Below are 20,137 nucleotides of genomic sequence, written 5' to 3' on the forward strand. Positions count from 1 at the left end.
CCTAAAGTATATGTAAAACCCAACCATGGACTTCACCTAATTGCTCCAGTCTGTTTTGTTAAATATACGACTGAAAGAAATTTGTTTGATAAATGCAAGCGGGGTCCACTGAGAGAAGCAGGAAGACCAGATACTAATAAAATTGTATGCCAAGAATGCCTTCAATTGTAACAAACAAGTACCAGGACACATGGAAACCAGGAACCAAGGACACATGAAGTCTTTCACTGTCTGGACAACCTAAAGCCATTTATATGAATTATGGGGATAACAAGCCCAAAAATGACTGATAACTGAGGATGGGCCTTAAGGATCTTATGCCTGAAGGCATAAGGCAGCCAAAAAAGGTTGCAACAACTACCATGATAAACGGCCAAAATGTCACTTACAGATATGGTAGAGTGTTCCTATACAGGAAAAAAGACTGAAGCAATGGCACTGGAAACTGAATGGCAATAACGGATTGTTTACCAGAGCCACCTAGAAATGGTGAATGAGAATCCAGAGCACCAATTATAAGATTTATCAAGGATAAGAACGTAGTCAATCTTCCTGAAGAAAGAAAAGAAAAGAAGGCTTTTGCCAGCTTGAACCACCTGCAGACAATGGGGGGAAATCTCTTGCTGAACTGAATCCATGATGATAACCTTATTGAGATGAAAGGAAAATACAACCTCATGCAAGTCATAAGCCCCCAGGCTACCTTGTCCTTCTCGGAGGACACAGACAACATTTGACATTGGGGAAAAGTCATCTGACATGTTACTAGAGTTAAGCTTCAATCACCATACTACTTTATTAGATTTAAGGTCTCAAAAATTTGACCAACCTGTACACAAATCTGAAATGGAGATTTCAGCTTCCTGTTTGGGGACAAAGTTGAAGCTTTAAAAAATAACTATAATGCTCAATTTGTCTACAGCTTCTCAACACAAACATCTCTTAATTTGCTCTAATGAACTGGAGAGAACAGATAGCCATACCAGATTCCCAATTTGGACAGCATAAAATCAAATTGTATTACACTCGCTGGATAGATTCCCTGCAGGAGAGGATAGAGAATTGTGGGGAATCCTGCCCTTGGAGGCATTTGATGCAAGTTTTAAGCTTTGGAAACCATGAGACGCTCCAAATTTGTTGAGGTTTTTGCAGTATCTAATCTGGAGAATCACTGCTAAATGTCCTTGTGATCATAAGTGACCTGAAGATTTGTTTTGCCAATTGTCTGCAAAGAAATTTTGTTCCAATAGAGACACATGTTCTGTTTCAGGTATAACTGTAAGACAGCCTTTCTCCATACAATGGGTAACCCTTGAAATAATTGTCAGGTTATAGGTAACCCATTATAAATAATATATCCACAGCTCTCAGTACATTAGTGTGGTGGTCAGAATTTCTCTTACATTTCTGGCCATTGGGAAAAATGCCACCCTTATAGATAGCCAAAAAGATCATTGGTGTCAGTTTTAATGACCTGAGAAGCACAAACTTCTGTGACACCAATGCAGGAATGATGATGGAAGGGAGATATATTTGACCAAGATTCCAAGATGACCAAGATGTGAAGTAGCAGGTGGAAGACTCTCACCTGCGAGGTAATAATTGAAGAAGCACTGAGTGTGAGAACATATAACACAGAGCCAGGAGCTCAGTCAGTAGCTCTCTGCATGGGGACACAGACAGGTGGTCTGTGCGAGTGAGCTTTCTGCTTGCAAACACAGACAGGGTGGTCTATGTGAGTGAGCTCTGCTTGCAAACACAGACAGGTGGTCTGTGTGAGTGAGCTCAAAAGTGAGTAAAAGGTTGCTGAAGCTTGGTTTTGACCCGACAGGGAGAAGCCCTCCAGCTGATAGACAAGGACGTCTTATGTATTGTAAGTGCCGGACAGGCAAGGTTTTCTTTTGCTGTTGTGTTATTTTATCTGCAACCTTCAAAAAATCTGGCTACAAGTCAGCTTAACACTTATACCTCAGTGTGTGATCTGAGTTGGATGAACCACACAAGTGTCCTTTAACCCCACACTGCTCATTGCTCAACCACCCCTAGCAACCTCTTGAGAAACCCTAATCTAGGAGAATGTCTCACCTCTTCCTGCAAAGACATTTTTTTAACTTCCACTTTTGTTAACTGAGCAGAAGTGAAAGCAATTCTTCCCAATTGGACACAAATGGCCAAAAAGATTAAAAATATTTAGGGGAAAAGTAAAAAGCAGCTTGTGTCTTTGAATTACTTAATGTAACCTGTGACTATCAAAAACTGAAATATTATTAGGAATTGAGCTAGCTTTTTGAGTTATTAAAAACAGGTAATAATTTGAGACAAACCTCATCTTTGTGCTTCTGGCAGAAGACCAGGAACTGAGTAGCAGCATCTCCTTTCTTGCCTCTTGAATTATGTGCTCCTGACCTCTTTTTCTGGGTAGATGGGGCCAGAACTCCTTTAGTATCTGGGGTTTCAGTAGTGGTTTTCCAATCAGGATCAGTCTCTTGAGAGTTGGAATTTCTTGACACTCTTCTCCTCTTGCTAGGCACTCCATCTTTCTTAGGGGTTTCGGAAGGTTCATCAGATTCATCATCCCTGCAGGACTCAGCGCCCTTCCCGGCTACTTTAGGATTAAGATGGGGACGGTCTTTTATATAAACAAAAGTAAACTTATCTTTTCTCCCCTCAACAGTCATCTGTATGGCTTCTTTTACTTGCTCTACACCTATGTCCCATTGTGTTTTTAGTTTGCCAGTTATTGGTTTCAAAAGCTGCACAACAAGAGAAAAAAAAAAAGGTAAAGTTACAGTTACATTTATTTTCCATAATAATATTACAATTACAGAATGATAGTCAGTCAGTCCCTATAACAAACTGCAATGACACTTACTGGTTTGCAAAGACAACCCAAATCTTACAGAGCACTCTGCTCTTTCTGCAAGGGAAGTAAACGTTCAATCAACACATTTGCTTTCCCAATTAATGTAAAAATATGCATTTGTTTGATTTGCATTTATTAAATCCTAACCCCTGGTTTACCTTTCATCTCCCCTCATGAAAGGAAATAGTCTTGTTTCCCTGCACACACTAGCAGCATTAGAAGCTGGAGCAGGTATCCCAAGCAAACCTAGTGTCCTGTCTGATGAACAAGGATCATCAAGCCCAAGTCATCTTCCAGCCTTGTGCTTTCCTTCCTTTCACTCAACTATGTATGTAGGCAAGTCTACTACATTGTGCAACTGTCTTTTATGGTGCAATGGTAAGTAGTGCAGCCTAATTTGACTATAGGTCTGGATTCAATACAAGTGAGTGCTGTTTAGAGAAATAAAGTTTTAGCAACAGTTATTTAGAATTTGACATAATTATTTTTTATTTTTTTTAAATATGTCAGAATTTCTCCTGTTCCACATATGCCAGGTGTGGTCTTGCCTACCACTAAACTCTGTATGGCCAGGGCCAGTAAATGAAGGTTTTGTAAAATAAAAAGAATATTAAAAATAAAAAAAAAAGAATTTTGGATGTCCCCTCACTTTAAGTCTTGGAGACAGTGGTCCCAAGAACAAATATTGTTAAGACAATTATCTTAGAGGACCCCAACTGTATAGCTCATGACCTAAGAGTAACCCTTGATTCCAGCACAAAAGTCTTTCCTGGTGTTCCAAACAGCCAGGACACAGATTAATCTTTTCAAGAAAACATACAGATTACATCCATCCTGGATCCTAAGGTAGGCAACTACTTTTTGGATATTACAGGAAGGCAAAATTCTGCCTGATTTGTTCCTGTCTGGGATGGGTCTCTTTGGAGACAACTGACTCCTGGGTGTTCTGTATGTTTTCTTGATCAATAAAAAATGATTGTGCTTCCTATTAGACAGATACATTAGATCTGTCTCTATACTGTGATGAACACAGGTTAGCAGGACACACCTTGATTTTTTCAGCTTTGCTAGTAGCCTGTTTAGCACTCTCCTGGCATAGTTGTTCATATTCATGTTCTCCAGTGTAAGGCACAATACTCTTTTCGAAAATCCATGCTCTTTCAGGTGCATTTCCAAAAAACTGAACATGATACTGGCGAAAGCTCTTTTTCTGTCCTGTAACAAAATAGAATACATAAAGTTTTACAAACAGTAACTAACACTGTGAAAGATCACAAGAATATACCTTACAACAGCTTGCATTAATCTACTAGCTTACTGGGGGGAATTCGATCTGAATTAGCACAACCTATGTGGGTAATATCATTAGCTAAAATGAATATTAACCCAACCTGGCAAATCAATGAAAGCCACATCCCATAATTATCCATAGATCAAAAATATAGCCAACAAGAGGGACTTTTAAGGCATTCCATAGTTAGCTGAAGAGATTTATTTATATATATTATATATATATATATATATATATATATATATATATATATATAAAAAAAATTTATTGTACAAAATGATGCAGTAAAAATATTAAGTCTCCTTGATTTTGATAATGTAGTTTGACGCGTTTCACGGAAAACATACACTGTTTTAACAACCTCAATGACTGGCTTCAACCCCAGCTAGGTGCACCTTATTGCACCAATCATGTATCAACTTTTAATTTATAGTATATGGTTGTACTAAATCACATCCATACACTCATCTTAAAATCAGGGAGACTGTTAATATAATTACTGGATCAAAAAATAAAAATAATTTTTGTACAATAAATGTTTTTATGTATATCTTCAGTTAACTAGGGAATACTTTAAAAGTCCCTCTTGTTGGCTATATTTTTGATCTATAGAATATTTTAGCTGTCTAAACTATAGTTCGTTAGCAAGTGGATGAGGGTCTACAGACATTACTCTAAGCACCTATAAGGGACAGCAGGGCCGGGGAACCACAAGAGCAAAGCTTCTCACAGGTTGTAAAATGTGTTTTTTTTATTCCTTCTGTGTAGTTAGTGGGTTCATAAAACCAAGCTGATACAACTCTACTCGCACTCTTCGAAAGGCTACGCTAGGTTCCTCAACTCATTTACGTAAACCTGCTAAAGAAGTTAATTTATTTTAGGCCAACAATCTCAGTAAACCATTTAGGATGACCACTCGGAAACTTAGAAATCTAATTTTCCCATATTAGGTGAAAAGTGAAATTCCACAGCCAAGACAAGGCTGAAATGCAAACATTACAGTCACACACCAAAATAAACAGATATAAAGGCGTTCCCTCAACTTATATAAAAGCTTGGATAGGAATTTTTTTTACCACATTTAAGAAAACAGAACCTACCCTTGATCTTGGTGTGGCTGTGAAGAACAGGATCAGATGTCACCATACATGGCCACCAAGGATATCCAGAGACCTTCGACCATACCAGATCTCCAACTGTGAACTTACATGGAGTTTCTTCAAGGTCTTTCTGCTCAACAGATGTATCTAAATCTGAAACAGACTAAGAAAAGAAGGAAATATTAGGAAAACTTGCAAAACATAGAAAATCAACATAAGCAAAGAAAAGCCTAGGATTCATGGCTTCCCAGTTTCTTGATGTCAGCAGTTTGTAGGCACATTCATCAATGCCTTCTCTAATATGAGAGGGGGTTAAGGAGGATTCTTGTCCGACAACCGCCTCAGGGCTGATATCAGACGAGAATCTGCTGTGTGTATAGTGCTCCTCCGATGTAGTTTATGGCACATACAGCTTCTTTGGGCAAAAAAACAAAACAAAAACAAAACAGAATTGCATTCATTTTTTTTTTTCTTTTAAACAAGGGTGGTTTGACAAAACTGATTTTAACTGCACATCCTATTCCTGTCCAAATGTCCTACACATCAGGGTTTCCTAAACGCTACTCCATTTTATGAAACCATAAAACCTTCTTAGTGCCACCTACAAACCAAGTAGGAGGTTCTTCTGTAAAATGTCCACATGCTCCAGGACGGTAAGACAAAATAAATATATATATTTTTAAAATAAACCACAGGAGTGACTGCCTGACCCGCTGCACTGCACTACACTTTAAAACGGAAAGCTTAGTAAATCTGAAAATACAAACAACCTAAGATATGTGCAAATTCAGTTAATCCTAACTAGTGGAGGGGTCAACAAGGACGTCTACCTCATTAGAAGAACGAGGGCATGATTACACAGAACTACTATTCTAGTTTATTTGGCAGTGTACAAAAAAAACAAAAATAAAAAAAACAAAGATATGTAAAGAGAGATATTTACCTTATCAGCAGGAGCAGAATCTGCTTCATTATCACACTTTTCCTCAGAAGTGTCAAACTTTATACTTTTTCGCTTCCTTTCTTTCTTGATTTTGCTTTCATTTTCCTCAGGTTTAGATGTTTCTTCTTGTTCACCACAGATAGAGGATTCAAAGAGAGGTTTCCCATTCATATAGGTCTTGGTGATTTTCAGTTTGATTTCTGGCGAGCCATTCTTGGTAGGAGTTGTGTTGGGTGGCGTTTCAACCCCTTGGGCTTCCTGGGAGTCAACAGGCACATCTGCTTCATGAGCACCGGATTCTCCATTATATACCCGTGAAGTCAGATCTTTTAGTTTGTCGGTCGGAAGAAAAGGCAGCGCATCATGGCCGTTTAGCTTCTGTATCACCCCTTCCTGTACAGCGGTGGTAATCGGCGTTCTGCTCAAGAATACAGAACATTCACGGCTCATCTCCACGCTGGCGGCTTTCACAGTTGGATTTTCTATAATATGGGGAGCTTGCTTCATTTTGCTCAAGTGCTGAAAATTTTGCAGAGAACTTCAAGTAGTTTTCTCAGTCTTAGACTACTATAACAAGAGGGGAAAAAAAAAAAGAAAATAAAGACACTGAATATTCCACTACAAATATGTTCATGTATATAAAAATACCAATAACAGAAACTACTGAAAAGAGAAAGGCTACATACACGTCTGATGATTCCCATCCAATAATCGCCTCAGGGCTGATATCGGATGAGATCAGACGCGTGTGCAGCGCTAGTCCGTCCATCCTGGCAGATCCATGAAAGGCTGCAATACCTCTTCCAATGACAAAAATATAACGTGTGTACGTAGCGAAAGTTGCAGTAGAAACAGAGGGAAAACACCAATGGCACTGGCAAAAATGCATTCACGTACAAATGTTACCAGAGTATAACAACTTTGTGGTTATAAATTTAGAGGACAGCAACACAGAGCTCGTTGCCTTCAGTTTTTTTCTGTCAGGGCTGTCAACCTCACCAACCAGTGTGCATCACCGCGCCCTTAATTCTCAACCGTCTAGGGGATCGAGAATAAATGGGAGTGCAAAGCCTCCCAAGATACTTACGCCGGGCATCCCGGGAAGCTCTTGGGTGCTCCTTCTGCAAAGGCACTTTTGGGTTTAGTTCCTCTTTAAATGGCGTCATCCCATTTTCAAGTCAGTGATACACTAACTTGGACATGCATGTGTGTATATAATATATACATACATATACACAATGACACTAACATATTATATATCACTTAAGCAGATTGCAATTAGGGCTCCGCTAGCAAGCTTTACGTACATCCCCCAACACACTTCATTCCATAGAAGACCATTACGATGTGGGATCTGTGGTGGGCTAGCTCTCCGGCATTTGCAAAAAAGGTTATCTGGGTGGGAACACAAGAGTAGTATTTTAAGATCTGCTTGCATCCACAATCATCCTGAAACTCTAAACTCCAAACACATTTTTCACGCAATCTGAAAATGGTCCTTGTAGTAATGTATCACTACTGTGATGGGAATGCCAATATGCTACACCTTAGAAACCCCTCAACCAGTACGTCTTTCTTTTTGACAGTAGATTGTAAGCTCTTTGGGCAGGGTCCTCTCCTCCTCCTGTGTCAGTCTGTATCAGTCTGCAACCCCTATTTAATGTACAGCGCTGCAGTTTTTGTAACAATAAGTTACATTGTCTCTATAAAAATGCTGCCACTCATTCTCTTCTTTTTCTGAGCTATGGAACCTGAGCACTAGCCAAACAATTTTTCTGGAACAGGAAAACCAAATCTACTGAAGATACCAAAGGAACCAAACACTATTCTCCAAAAGACCTTTGGACCTTTACAGACAAGTACAATGCATATACATGAAAAAAACAAACAAACCAAACAAGCCTAATATATAAATACAGAAATTTTAAAATTACATATCTCAAATAGACAATAAGACATTTACAAATGCAACCATCCCATCGACAACACATCACTTCTCCAGCTTGATCTAAACTTAAAAAAAAAACAAAAACGAATAAACAGAATCAACATCAGACTACTAACATGGCTGGGATTTCATCTGTAATGCTGCAATACTCTCTGCCTAAATAAAATGTGTAGTACTTCTAATCAGCAAAAAAATTGTAATCAGTGTTTTGTTGCAGAAGGGGAGAGGTGATTATCTTCTGTAATAAAACATACTCCTGCCTGATTTTGCTTCCTTGAAATGTCAAGATCACGAAGTTGTGCGGGACACCCAGCAGACCCTGGCTTCCCCTGCGGCAGTGGGTACTGAATGGACTCATACACCTTCATAGGAATTAAGTCACCCCAAACTAATCAAGATTGTCGAAGATCAGAATGAGGGCGAAAAGAAGGAATAAAATAAATAGATGCCAGTGTCTGATGGAACGTGGACAGTTGAGCTGCATGGGATACGCCGCTCATCTTGGCTTCCCCTGCGGCTGCTGGGACTGAATAGACTCATGTACAGGAATTCGGTTGGCCCAGCCAACCCAGATTGCCCAAGATCAAAATGAGGAAGAAAAGAAAAAAAAATTGGTGGTGCTTGTGACGGAAACTGGGATTAGTTTCACTGAACAGCAGCAGTAAAATAGGAAGGTATGTTTCATCTGATCTTAAAAGTTAATTTTTTTTTTACCACTTTGGACAGGAAGCAAATATTAGTTGTACTTGTACCTGTAGTAAAGTCATCCTAGGTAAATAAAATATGTATCAACAGTGCATATAATGGTCATTGGAAAGGATCTTTTACAATCCTTTGCAACCACAAAATACTGCACGCACGATGCATGAACAAGCGATGTACATACAGCTCCGTTCTGCTCTATGGAGAGGGAGGGGGGTGAACGTTGGAGTGGCACCCCACTGTGCTCTCCCTCCTTCACTTTCATTACGATCCCTCGTTGTCTGTGGATCTGTCAGGACTGTTGTCCGGATAACGGACGACGAGCGCTGTACACAAGCCAGATTCTCGTCCGACATCAGCCCTGAGGGGATTATCAGACGAGAATCATCTGATGTGTGTACGTAGCCTAAAAGCTTGTTCTAATCCAAACCATTAAAAAGCAGTATTGCTACCTTTACCCTTGCTCTAGCAGGCTTCCTCCTATCTGTGCAACCAATCCTCTGAAGCCACTCTGTCAGATGCAAACAACTGATGTCGCTACATGAAATAAAGCACTAGTAGTCCTGCATTGTAGATGGGTGCCGAGATCTTAAATCATCAAAAGGAAAAGGACGGTGACTACTGCTGGGGATAGATTCATAATAGTACCTTAAACAAAAGCAAACATTTAATTCTTGCAATTCAGGTAGGACTCCACAGCAAGGGTAGTTTCTAAATTTACCCCAAAGTTTCACTCTCAGTCATTTCCATCCACAACATCCCATCCTCCATAGAGTGCAGCTATCAAGCCTAAGAGTTTAGAGTTGATTAGCACTGGACACTTAATGCCCTTACCATACATATTACACCTTCTTTATCTTAACACTAAATACTGTATCTCCCATTGCTGCGGTGTATTTTACAGGTTCATATTTGATTATTATTATTACTACACAGTATTTATATTGCACCATCATATTACACATATTACATTGTCCCTATCATAGTCATATGTCTTTAATACAGTCTAGGGACAATTTTGAGGGAAAGCCAATTAACTTAACTGCAGGCTTTTGGAAGGAACAGGTGTAGGAAGAAACCCACGCAAACACGAGAAGAACCTGCAAACGCCATGCAGATAGTGTCCTGGCTGAGATTTGAACCTGGGACCTAGCGCTGCAAAGGCCAGAGAACTAACTTCTGAGCCACCATGCTGCCACCTAATGCTGAGCACTTCCAAACTTCCCATCTACTTCCACCCACTGATTGTTCCATCTACTTTCCCATCTACTTCCATCCATCATTGCTCGGATGCTTTTGGGAAGAATTGTTGGGTTACAATACAGGGGCTCCCATCCGCCTACAATTTCTTCCCACACAGCTTTTTAAAAAAGTTGTGGGTTGAATAGGTAGACCCAAATTATTCAATGTGTATCCACAGACAACAGGTGGACAACACAAAAAAAATAATAAAACACAACAATGTGGGCTTACCCTGTATGTGCGGACAATGGCACCCTCTGACAGAATGGGGACAGGTGAGTATTGCGGGTTTAGTTCCGATTTAGGGAAACATACTTGCAAATATTAAAAACCATCTTCTTAAATTACATTAGGAATACCTCAACTGTGCACAAAGAAGGCAGGCAAAAGACTAGTTATGAGTATTGCCTTTGCTCCCCTTGTAGCAGATCTTTTAGTACTTAAATACGCTTTAAAGCGTGAGATCGGCACTTTCGGAAAAAGACTAAGAGGATGGCGGTGCCCGGTGCGCCAGGTCGAAGAAGGATATTGTGACGACACGGGACCCGATCAAAGAAACATGTCAATAGATCAACACTCAAAGGCAAGTGTGTTGTTTTGTCTTTACTTAATTTCCCCTTTAATTTGAGTTCATTCAGGAGAGGCTTGTGCACTTTGTATGCCCTGTAGACAACTAGCACGTACCAAAATCTAATGTGTCTAAAACGTTTGAGCCAATAAATTATACTAAACTGTACTGGTGAAGAAAAAAACACCAAAGAAAGGTCTACTATAAAAGGCATCTAAGTTTAACCTTTCTAGCAAGTTGTATTAATCTACACCAGTCTACAAAGTAATATCACATTAGAGTAACACTAACTAATGTTATCTCTTAGCTACACCCTTAAAGCAAACCTGCAGATAAACTTGCATGGAAAGAAGGTCAACCAAAAACCCTCTATGTCCTGTAATATATGAACTTTCAGATACATGCTTGCATACTTGAATGGAATAGAAATTATGATGCCATAGCAGGGGGTAGAGAAATCAAATTTATATTTATTGGTCACTCACTTCAATCTAGAAGTCAAGGGGTGTGAGTCAGGAGTCACACCAAGAGGGACACCCAGGACACCCTTCTTAAAGTAAACTGAAACCCTGCTATACTCATCTGTGCCCGTTTTGTTGAAAGGTGACCATGTTCTTCTCTTCCACGAAATTCGTCCATCTTGATTGACCAGGCTGGGATGACATAACTCCTGCGCTAATGTATGGAAGTTCATTCAGTCCCAGCAAACTCAGGGGGATGTTCCACAGAGTGATCAAGAAGGGAAGAATGCTTATTGCAGAATGGACATCTCCTGTCCCTTTCTGCCTATTTTTTTTTTTTTTTTAAGTGAAACTTTAGTTCGGTTTTAAGCTGCCTTCATGTGACACTTCATCTCCAGGTCCTCAATTTGTACTTTACATTGGGTGGGACTCTTCTTTGGATGTCTATACAACTTACTACCTGCATAACATGGAGACTTTCTATTGCCTGTCCAACAGATGGATCCTGTCACAATAAGGAGTGACATCAGCACAAAGGGACCAGCTGGCACAGGTTGATGAATGGGTCAGCAAAGCTATGTACAGGTCATAGTGTTCTGAAAAGACTTGGATATCCTGTAGACAACTTAAGGCTAGGTATATACACCTGCAATGATTCTCGTCTGATAATCGGCTCACAGCGGACATCTGAAGAGAAATCGTGTGTGAACAGTGCCTGTTGTCCGAACGATCGTAATGAACGTGAAGGGGGAGCCAGCACAGAGGGGTGCCACTCCATCATTCTTCCCTTCCCTCTCCATAGAGCCGAACAATGCTGGATGTACAGAGCTCGTTCATGCATCATGCAGTCGTTTTTCATTGGAAAGGATAGTGAAAGATGCACGAGTGTACTTAGCCTAAGGGAGACTATAAAATGGGTTAGAGAGGGGTGGGAAGGAGATTTATCTTTAACTACAGGAAACAATAGCAATGCAAGGATGGGAAAGAGGAACCACAGCACAAGAGGGGAACTATCCAAAACATCCATAAATGTGGTATAGCAAATGAACCCAATATTAAATGAAGATTTAACACAGCATGCCAGTCTAAAGCTTTTTCTTTTATATGGGGCTCGTGTTTATTTTTTATTAAATGGAGAAGTATGCAAAAAAAAGAGTAAAGAAAAGTATAGGCTGCTGGGGATTGGTGTTGGATCAAATTGGAGATAAGCACTTCCCATCCTTCTTATTTGTACCTTCTGTGTTTAAATAAGAGATTAGAAAGCTGCCAAGACATTGGTGGAGGAAGAAGGTGGAGTAAAATTAACTGCCAAAATAAAAGTATTTTCTGCCCTAAAATGTGAGAATTACATCACGGCTAGAAAGGTCAGTGAAGACCCATTAGAAATATGCAAATAATTCAGCATCTGTGGATCTCTATAGACAACACTAAAATTATAAAGTTCTGCTGATTTCCTGATTAGGCACAGTGTCTTTTATGGAATCTAGGATTTGTATGGCCTTATACAGACCAATGAGTTGCAAAGATTTTAGGCACTCTAAACTTAGTAAGGAAGGAGTTAATAGACAAGCAATGAAAGAAGGCCAATGTCAGTAACCTTGGTCACACATTTTTTGTGCTGGAAAAAATGTGCAATCAATGCTTTGATCAAGGATTTTTCCTTTTTTTTCCCTAGCAGCAACAGATATAAACCTCCATATGTAGTCAAATACGTTGGCTACTGTGAAAGTAAGTAAAGAAGTAAAATGTTGTGCTGTTTTCTATATGGCACCAATACATCTGCATCTCTATGGCTAACTAGGAGCCAAGATAGTCTGTTGATTTATCGCTAAAACTGTACAAATCCTTCTATTTGAAAAACAAACTACAGGTATTCAGTGTTCTCCCCAGCCTCTTTTAGCTGGGTGGACCACCCAGCACTTTTCAGTAACCACCTGTTTTTGGGTGGTTACTGAATAGTTGGGTCACAATACACGGGTTGCCACCCACCTAAAAAACTTTGTGGGTTCAACACTGGGTACCCAACAAGTGCACAGATGCCTCCGATGAAAGGGCTTCCCCAAATAATCCAACCAATGATGATCCCAATAAAAGCAATGCCTAAAATGAATAGCCAAGGATCAAGCTTTGGTAAACCACATGCCAATCTGTATGCACAATTTCCAAAGAATCTACCAGGAACTATGCAGTACAAGGGTCTAACAGGACGGACATAAAATGGATAGTTTTAAAGGGTACCTAAACTCAACATTTTCACTTTACATAAAAGGGTAGGCAACCCTTATAAGTAAAGAGAAAAATGTTTGTGTTTTTTTTTTTTTTAGTGCAACACTCTTTTTAGCAGAGCCTCCCGGGATACCTACGTCATGCATCCCGGGAGGCATTGGCTGCTCCTACTGCACATGCCCAATGTTGGGCATTCACAGAAGGGGCATTTTTTTCTACCAAGGCGAATAAGATGCCGATTTCACGTATGCGCAGCGAGATTGGTCTTTTTCTCCCTTTACAGCGAGCTATGTCACCCGATCTAGCACCTGCGCAGTGCAAGATCTGGAGGCGTAGTCTTAAGACACGAAGAAGACCTAAGAGAAGACTGAAGATGGCAGTGAATAGGAATTCTAGGGCGGCGCGGCAGCGGATTGAGGGAAGGTCCATTGCCATATAGGGACCTGCAGTATCAAAGGTTTAATTTTTGTTTTTTTGCTTTAATTCCTTTTTAAATAGATGTTCATAGTAGATCAAGAAAAAAAAAAAAAAAACAAAGAAAAAAAAAAAAAGACATAAGTCCATCAAGTTCAACCACTAGAGAAATAAACATATCTCAGATATAAAACCCCATAGTTGGTCTAGAGGAAGGAAAAAAAACCCTGGTACAATTACATAGTTTTAGTACATCTGGACATTGTACATGTATTCACTTAGGTCTATTTACACCACTGGACAACAGTAAAGACTGTTGTATGCATTGAATATGCTGGCATTCACTATTCTAGCACTATTTTTGCTTCCGTGTTGTCCATTAAGAAGCCATTTAAAAAGAATAGGTTGAATTTCTTTTTGACTTTTCTGATGCAAGGATGAGGAGATCACAGAAGGTCCAAAAGGACATTTCAAGGACAAATGTCACACCATGATTACCTTCAAAACACCTTCCAGTCTTTGGCAAACATGTCTGCAGTCCCTAGATGGATTCTGTATTGTCTATGTTAACATGTGATATTGGGCTTCAGTGATTAGCTGTCTGTGTCTGCTATTCATCTGCAATGTGGGTAACCACACAGCTTCTTCATGGTTGAATCCCCCCTTATAATAAAGCATGACAAAATATAGAAACCTATAGCACTCCCATATCTTTCACTTGTTGGACATATTGAACACAATCTACTCTGGATATCAGAACATAGCTGCTCTTTGCACCATATTAAATTGTTCAGTGTAGCATCAGAAAAAGAAGCACGCACGTACAAGCTAAACTAATGACTACACTGGCAGAGATTAAATGAGCCAAATTCAATTAGGTGAACTCAAAAATACTACATTTCCCTGTATTCAATATTCAATTCTGGTTATATTAGGAGCATATAATAGAGGTTACCACTACTCTACCCTAAAAGCATGACATACAACAAAAGAGAAAGCATTCTGTACAATAAAGAAGTAGAGCTCAGCTTCGATATTCAACATGCGAGACGCAGACAGAAGCACATTTAGAATATAAAATGTCATGATGTGTTTTTATTAAATGCTTCTTATAAAATCTCCCCATCAAACCTTCTGAAGATAAAATTGACTAAAACAGGCGAGAGAGTGTCTGATGCACGATACCGCCTCCTCTCAGGGTAATAACACCAAAGGTACTGATTGCAAAGTGGGCAGCTTTCATTAGTCTGCTCACGCTAGGCTGCAAAGTCACCTCCTGATTGGTTACCATCACTGCTGTTTGCACAGCGTTATTAAATTAGCCCATTTATATGCAAAACAGTACATGTTGAATATTTCACATGAGAGGTTGAACAAGACAACTGCATCAGAATTACCTGACGTAAATGCAGATTAAGCAAAGCATACATGAACAGATACAGAAGCTTATATTAGCCTGTCTGAGCCATGATTCCCAAGGCCATACCACCACCAATCTTGCGCCATGATCTCTGGGGCCATATTACCACCAACCTTGCACCAGTTGCTTTGCAGCTTTACTACCGACCTTGTGGTATGACTACCAGGGCCATTCAACAAACCTGGTGCTGTGATCACTATAACCATAAAACAGTGGTCGCCAACGTTCGGACCAACGGACCACGAAATGTACAGAATCCAGACCGCCCATACGCGGGGAGCTATGTGTCATTCAAAGGGGAAGAAACCCCCCCCCCCCTCCTCATACCGACGTCATGATGCCAAAACCCACCCATTCTCCAAAGACACAACCTCCCTAAACCTGCGATGGGAGAATGGGCAGACTGTGTCCATATCAACAACCTTGGGGTGTGATTGCTGTGACCATAATACATTTTTCTGCCAATTGTCTGTGACCCAACAATTTTCTTTGATTGGGTCACTACTCAACAGAATGCAAAACCAGTCTGATTAAAATGGATACATGCAGTATAAATTTCCTAAAATGTGCACACAATTCACAAACTATTTCTACTTAATATATAATAACCACTCTCAAACCTGGGTAATCCATATGTATCTGTAAAGATAGGTACTTATTGTAAAGTTGAAATAACTACATCAGTGATCAAGACTGTTCAAGACTAAAAAAAGATTTTTTTTTTTTAATCTGGGTGGGTAGAAATTGTAGGCAGGTGGCAGCTCCAGTATGGTGACCCAACTCTTCAGTCACCACCCAAAAACAGCCAGGTGTGTACAGAAAAGTGCCGGGTGGTTAGCCCGGCTAAAACACAAAATCGTTATTGAAAGTATTTGAATCTAAGAAAAGAAATTGGCACCCATCATAAGTTCAGTACTTAAAATACAATCATACTGTGCTTTAATCTATGTTCTCACTGATGGTGAGGTTGCGGTGCGATTATCCCTTCCTCATGCCAAGGAACCGCTCCCTCTGAAGAGATTCTAAAGTCTCCCTGCAGAAACTCCATAGGGAATGAATAGAGGTGGCAGTGAGCAGTACTAGTGCCAATATTTTTAAAGAACCAAAGGTGCCAGCCACTGGGAGCCGTGTGGGATTGCTCGATTCTGAAGCAGGTCTGAAACGATGCTTAAAGATTTGATTCAACAGAAAATTTCAAAGAATGAAAAGAAAAATGGCATAGGTTCAAAACAGGCAATTCCCATAGCTCTCAATTAGAATTCTGCACCTGTCAACAGGTAGTCTAGGACACTCTTTCGGAGGAAACTACTCCAGCTGGACCTGGTTTGAATCATGCTTTGTCTAGACTGCATCAGTGCTCAACACAGAAATTTTTTGAAGCCGGGTGGCAGGCCCTGTATTATGATCAACCAAAACTGCCAGGTGGTGCACCCAGGCTAAAGGGGGCTGGGGAGTACACTGTGCATGTAATTTTGTTACTTAGTTGTTTCCAACTGAAATCATTCTAGTCCAATAATTGATGAGCTTTACTACGGTAGCGGTACAAACAAACAAAAATGTCCAAGCCACGTTAGAACAGTTTTGCAGAATAGGTTCCATGGTTGTGTTACAGTGTTTAACCCAGAATAATGGGAAGAAATTTTAGTCTGGTGGCAGCCCCTGTACTACGATCCAACACTTCAGTAACCACCCAAAAACAGCTGGGTGGTTACTGAAAATTGCTGGGTAGTGAGTCCAGCTAAACGGGGCTGGTTAGAATACTGTATTGAGAGTACAAAAAACCAGTAGAGCTTAGTTATGTTTAATAGCTAAAGTTAAGTGCATTTGCACACGAAAACACAAAAAGAAATCAAGGTACGGGGAGTAAACAGCTAATCGAGGAAAAAAAAAAAAAGCCTTTTGCTTTGAAGGTCATGTGGTCCAGATTTAATCCTCTTCTAGAGTGATGGGCACATTAGGGAATAAGGAGATGAATCCTTCAACCATCTCGTACTGTATAAGCCGTATAATTATTTGGGGCTGTTTCAGGTGGTCAGGTCTAGGTTCACCAACTTTAACCATGCAATAAATGAGGTCAGATGATTACCCGAATATACTGAACAACCAGGTTTTTTTCAACCTTTGTTTAATATATCATATTTTAGGATAACATGGTCACATCAGTAGAACATCTTGGCGAAAAATTAATGCAACTCTGGGTGGAATTGAACTTTGACAGGGCATAAACTTTTTGAAAAAAAAAGATACTATAGCAGGGATCTCCTCAGAATTATTTTCAAGCTGGGTGGGAAGAAACTGTAGGCGGGCAGCAGCCCCCTGGAACGTGACCAAACTTTCAAGTAACCGCCCCCAGGGGCTGGGAGAACACCATGTGTTCATACCTTCATGTGTAACATGAATTGAAAGCAAATATTTTTTTTAATTAAAGCATTTAGTTTCCAACCTTTGTCAAGCTGTAAACCTTTAAATTGGTGAAAGACTTTCAAATGAAAAAGAGTTTCAATACAGTGGTTCAGAAAGAAAGATGAGATGGGCCCAAGCTTGACTTTCTGTAAACCTATAAATTATAAAACCTCAAATTTCATAGAAGGCATCACCTTTTCTTCCAATCATATGGTCGGGTTGAATTGCCCTTGCTTTTGTCGTTTATTTTAAATAAGGCCGTGCCCACAATCAAAGTTCCTCACCAAAGTACCAGTGGAACATCTTGGGATTTTGGGAGTCCCTATGGCTTCTAGGAAACGGGTTCCCAAGAAATCAATTGTTCTTCCCAACTGTGCCTCACTGTTGATATTTGGGAAATCTGTTACTTTCAATCTTTTCAAGCCAGCACAATGTCCAGCTGCTGATATCCATCAATCTATATGCAATTTAGTATAAAGAATACCACACCAAACAATACCGTATGGATATTAAGATTCACCTCCGAGACTCATGGATATATTCTAGTATATTAACATTGCAACTGAAAGCCAAGAAAAATAATTTCTCATTTGTTAAAAAGGTCAATATGTATCAAACCAAATTAAATATATATTTATTTATGTATTATACACTAAGAGGAATTTACCCCTACTAGTGTTCTCCCCAACCCAGCCCTTTTCAGTACCACTCAGCTGTTTTTGGGTTGGTATTATAAAGTTGGGTCACAATACAGGGGCCACCACCCACCTACAACTTCTTCCCACCCAGCTTAAACATTTTTCTGGGGAAAATACTGCCTTACCATTGGTAATCTTTGAAAAGGCTGCTTGCCTGGAAGTAATGTTTACCTTCTAAGGATACCCAGCAATCGCAGCCTCCTCTCCTCTTTGTGTATGTGTAGTAAAAAATGTTATATACAGTTGTGCAAAAGCTCCCATCTTTTAATCCCTGACATGATCCTTTAAGGACTGAGCTCCCTCTGGAAAGAATCTTATCTGACAAATTCTTGAAACAAAGTGAAAGTGCAAGAAACCTTAAATAAGGAGTACAAATCACATGAAAAAAGTTTGGTAATGCAGTACTTTGAAAAGCATTTGTGTATGCAGAGCCATTTAGCCTAAAGTGGACCTAAAGTCAATGAAGTGCATAGCACCCCAGGAGGCTCTTGGCTGTTCCTTCGGCACATTCCTTAGGGCCCTTTGCTTTAATCGAAGAAAAAATGAGCAGCAAGATCGGCAATCTTTTCCCCCCCATTTACGTCACCCAAACTCACGCCTGTGTAGTGCGAAATCAGGTGACGTAGAAGAAGAACCCAGAAGAAGAGAGAAGATGGAAACCAGGATGACACAGGACCCAAACAAAGAAACCTCCCAAAAGATCTGCGGGATTAAAGGTGTGTTTTTTTTTGTTTTTTTTTTATTATGAGTTTAGTTCTGCTTTAATGCGTCATTCTGGTCATGGTGTTGGTGGGGGAAGAAGGTTGGGTTGTGGGCATCAGGAACATTTGCAAAGAGATAAGCACCACCTTATTGAGGAATCATCCAGGGTCAGAGTCTTCTTCCAGAACCAAGGATGTTCCAATGTCTCAAAGATGACATTGTCAAGTAAATCCTAACACTTGTAAGCAGACAACTTATTGAAATAGATGTTTTTTTTTAATGGTTACATCACCTCCTGTTGAACCATGATAGGTGCTGACCAGCTATTCAGTGGATTCTGCAGCCACTGCAACATCCAAGAAATGCTTCGGTCTGTCAATGTTAGGACAAAAGGTGATTGGAGATGGCAGCGACTGCACTGCTTAAAAACCTTTTACCTAAACAAGCTCAAAATCAACTAACTTAATTGCAAACACTACTTAAGTTCCATTTTATCAATCCGCTATGAAACATGTCAGGTGACATCACAGCTGCACATGCGCATCCAAGCTTCCTCGACTGAATGAAATCCCGCGTTACATCATCCCGGCCCAACAAGATGGCAAATGTTCAAAACAAGAAAAAGAAAGAAGGTGGCGGTGTCCATGATGGCAAAGGTTATTGTATAAAAAAAATTGTTTTATAGTGGAAGGGCATCAACGTTCCCTACCGCAACAAAGTACCTGCTAGACTGCACCGTTTTCAGGAAAAAAATAAAAACAGTTTGGTTCTGCTTTAATTTTTTTTTAATAGAGTGGTTGCTGTACAGTGTGACAAGTCAGGAATTTATTCATGCATGCTTGCAAAGTTCCTGAATGGTCCACTTTAACCAGAAAAGCCTCTTCTGTGCTTCTCAGATTTCACTTTAAAGGTGATGTAGATTACCATCTTTTTGTGGATTTTCAAAACCTATGCTACAACCCCATCAAAAAATGTATATCTCACAAACAATGCTTACAAATAAATTGGCAGATAAATACTGTCCCTTCAATGTTATTTAGCGCTAAAGCCCAGGCAGTTAAAGACGGCACAAATATCACGTCCGTTCATTTGAAAATCCCTGAAAAATATTTATTTAATGCTAACCTAAAAATGACTTTGCATTGGCCTCCTGCAG

The 20,137-nt window shown here is 39.8% G+C and overlaps 1 protein-coding gene across 3 annotated transcripts in view; it reads right to left on the bottom strand.

Annotated features, from left to right (window-relative positions):
- Positions 1-20,137, bottom strand: part of NSD2 (nuclear receptor binding SET domain protein 2) — a 51,991-nt gene that overhangs the window by 26,956 nt on the left and 4,898 nt on the right. For 2 of the 3 annotated variants that reach the window (XM_072406567.1, XM_072406565.1), the window contains exons 2-5: positions 6,198-6,764; positions 5,255-5,417; positions 3,912-4,078; positions 2,325-2,753 (exon numbers count right to left, since the gene is read on the bottom strand). In XM_072406567.1, coding sequence (XP_072262668.1) covers positions 2,325-2,753; positions 3,912-4,078; positions 5,255-5,417; positions 6,198-6,704 — 1,266 coding nt within the window. In that variant the 5' untranslated portion in view covers positions 6,705-6,764. The remainder of the gene's footprint in view (positions 1-2,324; positions 2,754-3,911; positions 4,079-5,254; positions 5,418-6,197; positions 6,765-20,137) is intronic. The other variant, XM_072406566.1, reaches the window with a different exon arrangement.

This window comes from Pyxicephalus adspersus, chromosome 3 (genome assembly GCF_032062135.1).
Source record: "Pyxicephalus adspersus chromosome 3, UCB_Pads_2.0, whole genome shotgun sequence".
Lineage (NCBI taxonomy): Eukaryota > Metazoa > Chordata > Amphibia > Anura > Pyxicephalidae > Pyxicephalus > Pyxicephalus adspersus.